Below are 7,696 nucleotides of genomic sequence, written 5' to 3'. Positions count from 1 at the left end.
TCAATCTCTTGTGAAAAATAACTTCACTGTTTGTGGTCATCCGAGCCTTTCGTGTTTCTGTTTTGGATACTGGAAAAGACAACAGTGTTTACTGTACACACTCAGGGCGGGTGTGGTATCGTATGCTTCCCTCGAAATGAGAGTGTTGAATGGGGAGCAGTATATGTTCTATATGTAGCTGCCAATTAATTCAATACACACACACACACACACCCACACACACACACACAGACACACACGCACAGTAATATTTATCTATGCTGAGGATGATAAGACAGTGCAACAGTGTTTTCTCTATGTTTTCTGGATGTAATAATGCCAGCTGAAGCCAATTTCAGAGTGCTGCAGATTTGCAGCGAAATCACTTCTCCTCACGAACTCATTTTGGTGATTACTGATCTTGTCAAACTGTTGGCGAAGTTAGAAGCTGACATTTGCATTCATTTGAGAACAAGTTAAGGACCAAACAGAAGTGATAAAGCCTTTTGCAGAGCGTTTGATTCAAACACTTAATAGCGTTGCAATTTGGCCCCTTGGTCAGTCAACATTATGCAAAATTTTTAACTTTACGAAATTATCATAACACTTGTACAATATAGCTACATACCATATGAAAAATGTGTTTGAAATGAGTAATAAGAGACAATATTTTCTAATACTAATATCAGTATCAATAATAATAATAATAATGATTCTATTTCTTATTTTTATAATAAGTGGATAAATTCTAGCACAGCGTTGTATTATTATGTTTTTTAAAAGGTATGGAACACATCAGTTTTCGTGTTGACAGGGCAGGGATATTCAATTGCATTTCTTCTGAAAAGCAGCAAAAATAATCTATTGTGCCTTTTCCACTATTCTGTCCATCATTAGCTTTGTGTGTACATGCATACAGACGTGCGTGCATGTGTGCGTGTCCGCGTTGTAATCCAAAGAATAACAGCACCGCAAGGAACATCTCTGAGAAGCACAATTTTGCATCCTATTACAAGGGCATTAGCCAAGAGAATAGAATCACCCAGTGAGAAACACTACCAACGTGTGCCCACTTTGTTGGTTTACCGTGGACCAGGTGTGGGCAGGAAACATACATTGCTCATGTCTTTTCACTGGATGGTGTGTATGTAACGTGTGACGCAAGTTATAAAAAAAATGTATTGCTGAATTGGCCTGTTATGTGTTGCGCAGAATGGTGCTAGGTCAGTTATTAGGTCAGATGAACCTGTCTGAAAAGTTTGGTTTGATTGTTTGCTTCAAGCTCTCACCATTTTTAGTGATCATAGAGGAGCTCTTTACACATGCACTCTTTTAAAAATGTTAACCAATTTATTTATGCCATGTGTAAACTATTGCAGCTGAAAAATATGTAACCTGATTTGTCATTCCAAAGCCAATTGTTCATTATTTCTGACAAGATAATAGTAATATGTTCTCGGTGAGCAGTTTGCGATTCATTTATATCATATATCACTCATACATTGCTCATACATGCAGACCACTTAGAGAAGATAGAAACATGAGGCAAGAGTTATGTTTTATGATTTCTTTTTTAATACTTTTCTTTCTTCCTTGAAAACGTAAACGTTGACGAAGTAATAAATATACATTCACAATAGAATTTGTTCATTTCAAAACAAACATTCAAAATGATCTGTTATAAAATATAACAAAATGTAAACATCAGTAGGTCTATTCCTCGCTATTGCAACCCACAACTGGAATGCATTTTCACCTTTCTGCAAAGGACTTTGAAACACAGACTTTTTAACAGCTTGTTGTTGAAATGAACAGCTCAGTCCGGGTTCTCTGAAGACGTGTCACTATGCAGTGCCAAGACGCCACAGAGAATAAGTCGCAAACAGAACATGCTTCCACGTCGCGAAGCCCCACGATTCAGGACGATGACAAACACCTCACTTTGAAGCTAGGGTCTCTTGTCGCTGGGACTTCCACACAGGGCGACGAGCAAGTTGCGCGCATCTCATAGTAGTAGTTCTCCTGCACGCTGGCGGAACAGTTCTTAGCTGATAACACAGCGCTCTTTATCTTTCGCCTGACCGCCGCCGATCGCCTTTTCTCTTATGTACATTAAGTCACTGTGCACGCTTGGACGCCTGGCGAACGGCGCCACGATTCCGTACGCATCTCCGTCTTTAATCTTCTTGCTTCTGAAAGACTTTCTGTGAAGCATATCGGAGTACTGCACCGAGACTTTCCGATGGAGGTCTGGGCTCATTTCGTTGGGAAGTTTGGCCATCGTGAACAGCGTCTGAAACATGCGGTCCACGTTAGTGTTCCTTTTTGCCGAGATCTCGAAGTAGGCGCACTGGTCGTCGCCTGCTACCAGTTGCTGGATCTCATCCTCTTGGACCTCTCTGTAGAACTCACGGTCGCCTTTGTTTCCGCAGATCACCAAGGGAACGTCCACGTTCTCTTTGGTCTTGTTTTTCAGGCAAGATTTGGTCTCGAAGATCTGTTGCTTCAGACGCTGAACCTCCTGGAAGGAGTCTCTGCTATCCAGGCTGAACACCAGGATAAATACATCACCTGTAGGGCGGAAGGCAAATAAAATTGAGTTCTACAAGTCAAATAAATATTAAGTGGTCATAAAGGCTACAAATGTTTAAAAACAGTATACTCGTGCATTTTGCTTTTGCACAGTACCATTGCAAACTGTTTCATGTCAAGCATAAAACCTCCAATCATAAGTGCAGACGCCAATACTTTTTCAGTAAATAATTGACTTCTTTGCTTTATCCAAATTAAGTTGCACTGCTTCATTGAAAACTCAGCTCACCTGTTAGAATGGATAGCCTCCTCATTGCAGGGAAAGGGTGATTCCCAGAGGTGTCCAGAATGTCCAATTGGTAAACATCCCCCTTAATGCTGTAGAATTTCCTATGGAAGTCTTCAATAGTCGGCGTGTACTGGTCGTCGAACCTTTCGTTCAGGAACCGGGAGATGATCGCTGTCTTGCCGACTTTGGTTGAACCCAGAATTACCATCCTGTAACAGTTTTTTGCTGGGATGTCAAACTCGTTCTCCGAAGGCGTAATTTTCTTGATCATGTTTGCAAGATGTGTCCTGAAGCTAAACTTCAGAATGCTAATGCTGCGAGTGATAAGTCTGTAGTGTTGAATTCACAGGACTTCTGTGATAGGCAACTGTCAAGCACCGTTGCTTTCCTGATTCTGAGTTCTGAGACGGATGGGTTTATATACGGAACGTAGGGAACGATGACCCCTCCTCCCCAGCGCGTCAGAGATGTCGGGAGGGGGGTTGGTGGATAGACAGTAGTTAGCAGGTACTCACTTTTGCGTCAGCCACTGTGAAAGCTGGGCTGGATTACTATTCCACAGAAACACGGTGATGAATGTGCTGAAAATAAAACCCTTGTACAGAGTGTTTTGAGAAGCTGACCATCTCCTAAGGAATTAAAAATACTTTTTTTTGCGAATAAAGACGGCTTCCATATATGCGTAACTGAATATATTATCTGACAGGCAATATTTTACCGACAGTGGATATGTTTTTGGGAAACAAATCATCATCAGTCATATTTCACGATTGAATCGAACAGGCTAGATAAACGCCAACGTGAAGTTAAATTGAGTCAATGGTGTATTTCAGAAGTCAATAGTATATGTCAGTGGTAGCAATTCACAACCCAAACTAAACTAAAAGAATTCAGACTAAACTCAATGTATTGAACGAAACGCAAACAACAGGTTACGTGTATTACGGAGTTTGGGAACAGCGACATGGAGAAAATGAAAATGTTGCTGTTGTTGATGGTGATGATGATTATCATTATCATCATCATAATACTAATGCTAACATGACTACTACTACTACTACTACTACTACTACTACTACTACTACTACTATTATTATTACTATTACTACTACTACAACTAATAATAATAATAATAATAATAATAATAATAATAATAATAATAAATAATAATAATACTGTTTTATTACTATTATAAGAAGACAAAAACAAGACGGATGTTGGATATTTATGGTAATGCTAATTATGTTTTTCCTCTTCTTTGACCAGCCCTCATTACTTCGTTAGGTAGGCTATACAGAACAATACGGAATGCGTTTCAATGGAACAGAAACATTCCCTTCGATACAGCTCTCCTTATAAAGCAACGAAAGCGTCTTTGTTCGTCTCTCAATGCCTGTCTGGCAGCTGAGTTTCTGCATTCGCCCTGAAACAGTTTCGAGTCGCCGCTCGTATCCCCTGAAACCCGATGTGAAAAGAGCGTAACAGGTGTCGAGTGTTTTTCCGCAAGAGGGCGCTCTTGTTTCGATTCAGACGAACTGCTGTATGTGCGGATCGTGTTAACAGAGATATGTATTACATTATTGTCGGCAAATTGTAACTGAACTAAACAGATTGCATGTGTATCTGTAAAGTATTCAAAAGCAGCATACTTGTTTTTCAAAGCAACCCTACAGAAACACAGATCCAATGAATGTCATTTAAGTTGTATAATAATAAGTCTTTTCTTAGGGAGAAAAGCAAGCCATTTTGAAGCTTAGAAAAGAGGTTGAATTGATCAAGCTATCCCCAATTGCACAAGCATTGGGAATAGCTTGTACAGCAACTTGGTATGTATGGAGGCTATACCACAAGATGCAAACCGCGCATCAGTATTGGAAGGCAAGATTACAATTTGCAAAGAAGAGCCACAAAAGCTCTGGGACAAAGGTTTATGGACGGATACTAACATTGATCCAAGCTCATCTATAAAGCATGGTGGTGGAAGTGCCATGGCTTGGGCTTGCATAGACACTTCTGGAGAGGGCTCACTAATCTTTATTGATGATGTAACTCATGACGGTAGCAGCAGGATGAATTCAGAAATCTACAAAAACATACTGTCTGCCGATTTCATCATGCAGCAAGACAATGACCCAAAACACACTGCCAACAAGACTTCATTATGGAGAAAAAGGGGAAGGTTTTAGACTGGCCAAGTCAATCACCAGACCTTCACTCAATTGAGCATGTATTTCACCTCCGGAAGAGGAGACTGAAGGGACCCACAGCACCCCTTCAAGCCCCAGGATGCCCAAAATACTAGTCAAAATTGGTAATTTTGCTTCATAAATTCAACACCACCCCCCTCTAAAACTGAATCCATGGCTATGCTGGCTTTAGTTTCAGTGTCAGCCAAAATGTAATTGGTTACTATGGTATTGTAGTCCTCCAAATGCAGATCACACACATAGCCGTAGTTCCCTGCAAGCAGATGACTGTCATGATGTTATGACCAGGTGTCCACTACATTTCATAATCAAAAGAGATTTCGCCCGTCAATCAATCTTAAAGGCAACAAGTTAATTACATGCATGTATTCTGCAACCCCAAAGTCCTCTGCAACTCAATTAACTTGGGTTTGGGGCATTGACAATTAATTGCACAGGATGTTACGCAACTGAAGCATAATGAAAAATAAAATTATAAAGGTGAGAACAGACCACTTGAACCCATCTGAGTTTGTCATTTGCCTGTCCTAAGCAGCAGGGGCCGAGAAGAAAGTGGGGAGCCACTTTCCAGGAGGACATCTTGGCAGGAACAAAAAGCCCAAACAGGGATGTAGGAGGCAGTGGAAACAAACAGCAGCCCATATTTCCCCCCTCAATAGTAATGCGATTGTTTCTGAAAAATTCCCCCCACCCCTAGCCAAACTCCACCACACTGTTCAACTCACCTCCAGTTATCAACAAACCTCTATTTAATTGACAAAAAACACAATATTTCGCCTCACAGTTGTACGTACAAATATATTGACACAAGTTAAGATGGTATCATTTCCAGCTTGAAACTGTTACATTGTCCTAGAGAAACAGAACATGAAAGACCGCTTCATTAGGGTCAATTCAGGTAATTTGGGACACTTCTTTGTAAATGCAGTTTCTATGTCTGCCCTCATGACCAGTCTTAAGAGGTGGTGGGTCTTAATGAGACTGGTGGTGAGAACAGACTCAGAAAGTGACCTGACTTCACCCTATACCTAATAAAAACAAAAACAACTGGAAAGGACTTAAATCACTTTTGTCTTTCGTTAGCCGGATTTCTGCTCAGACGGTCTGCTGCGTCCGTCTGATAGATCTCACCTCATGTTCTCCAGTGGAGACTATTTTAACTTCTGCTGGCCTCGGGTAGCACAAAAACCTTATTTAAACCTTTTACAATACAAAGCTCCAACCAAAGGTTTCTCACTGTGCTGTAAATAGGTCCATGATTACACATTTGTTTCTGAAAGAAAATATTTTAAGGATGAGCTTGCGACCTGAGAAAATACAAGAACAACGTTGCCTTGTTAATTACACATAAAGAAAGAGTTTTACTATACATTTTGCTAGCAGAGACTATTGCCGCCCTATTAAACATTTTTTGCTATTGAGGAAGATTTTTTTCTTCTATAGTTTCCTATGAATAAGCCAGCATTGAAAAGCTTCAGTCAGGGCAGGTCAGGACAATATGTCTGAAATCATTTTAAGTAGCTGACCAAGAAAGGCATACAAAAATGAATCATGGGTTTTTAGTCAGCATGCTAATTACACTGACTTACATTTACTGGGTACCCTTCAGTACAGCTATCTAATGCTAACTGCTGTATAAATGTGTCTCTTGTGTATTTTTTCATGTTTTTTATTCAGCAGCATTGATTGATTGATTGATTGATTGATACAAAATGTCAGTCAGTATAACACGGGAAAGACCTTTGTTCAGCCACACTCAATGTATTTTTTGAAAAGCTAGTGATGGATTTGGAATGGCCATTATTAATTTCATATTCATATTCAAACCCTCCCTTTCTGGGTGGCGTTAGAGTTGACCCAGCACCTCCCTGTGGGGCTGGCAGCCACATGCTCGGTACCAAACATGAGAACCCCACACCTTACACAAAAGTACCCAGCAACTCTGTTAATTTCTGCTTAATGTGTGTGAGCCAATCCCGTGCTCGCTCAGTTTGGGTGGTTGACTCAGGGGGAAACAGCCGATAGAGTAAGCATCGACTTTCTCAATCCAGCTCGGATCGAACTTTCCCCATTAGGCCCTAATAGGAGACACTAAAATAGAAAGTGATCGTGAGACAACGATGCAGGAGCCAGAAACACACTCTAACCTACCCGACACACACCCTCAAACATGCGCATGCTGTATGCACACAAGCGCTCTCATTCTCACTCTCATTCTCCCTCAGAAGATCAGGGCCCACGTAAATATGAATGTACACAGACAGGGATGCACAACACACCCATTAGTGGACATTAAACAGTATATACCCAGGATCATCAAATCTGGCCCTCAAATCCAAATCCAGGGCAATTAAGTGAACATGAGTACTACTGATTGGCCAGCCTGCCTTCACACCTGACTCCCAGGTAAAGGGAGGGTGGAAAACCAGTGGCCCTCAAGGACCACGATTTCAAGATCCCTGGAATACACCATGCACTGTGGCCTGTCCAGGAAGTCAAGTGACATTCAACCAATTCATCCTAAATTCCTCACGGAACATTTAGCGCATTGCACAATTTTAGGAATTAATTTTAATCAATATCCTGAATTGACCGAATAGAGACTACTGTATGCTCCGCAGACTCTGTCCACCATGTTGGTTCTTATATTAATCGGACCAGATTTGTGTTCACGATCATAGACGATGGT

The 7,696-nt window shown here is 40.9% G+C and overlaps 1 protein-coding gene across 1 annotated transcript; it reads right to left on the bottom strand.

Moving 5' to 3' along the window:
* Nucleotides 1-1,531: 1,531 nt before the first annotated feature.
* On the bottom strand, nucleotides 1,532-3,177 carry LOC133115119 (dexamethasone-induced Ras-related protein 1-like). The gene is made up of 2 exons (XM_061224859.1): nucleotides 2,801-3,177; nucleotides 1,532-2,550 (listed from the first exon to the last, which is right to left on the bottom strand). The coding sequence occupies exons 1-2, from the start codon at nucleotides 3,069-3,071 to the stop codon at nucleotides 2,024-2,026; spliced, it is 798 nt and encodes a 265-aa protein (XP_061080843.1). The 5' UTR covers nucleotides 3,072-3,177; the 3' UTR covers nucleotides 1,532-2,023.
* Nucleotides 3,178-7,696: the final 4,519 nt, after the last annotated feature.

This window comes from Conger conger, chromosome 16, assembly GCF_963514075.1.
Source record: "Conger conger chromosome 16, fConCon1.1, whole genome shotgun sequence".
In the NCBI taxonomy this organism is placed as follows: Eukaryota; Metazoa; Chordata; class Actinopteri; order Anguilliformes; family Congridae; genus Conger; species Conger conger.
This window is presented reverse-complemented; position numbering and strand designations above follow the sequence as displayed.

Excerpts from the sequence above, each read along its gene's own strand:
- LOC133115119 (XM_061224859.1), bottom strand. The coding sequence starts at position 3,071 with ATGATCAAGAAAATTACGCCTTCGGAGAACGAGTTTGACATCCCAGCA. Across the intron at positions 2,551-2,800 it reads GAGGCTATCCATTCTAACAG|GTGATGTATTTATCCTGGTG; the intron begins GTGAGCTGAGTT and ends TCCGCCCTACAG.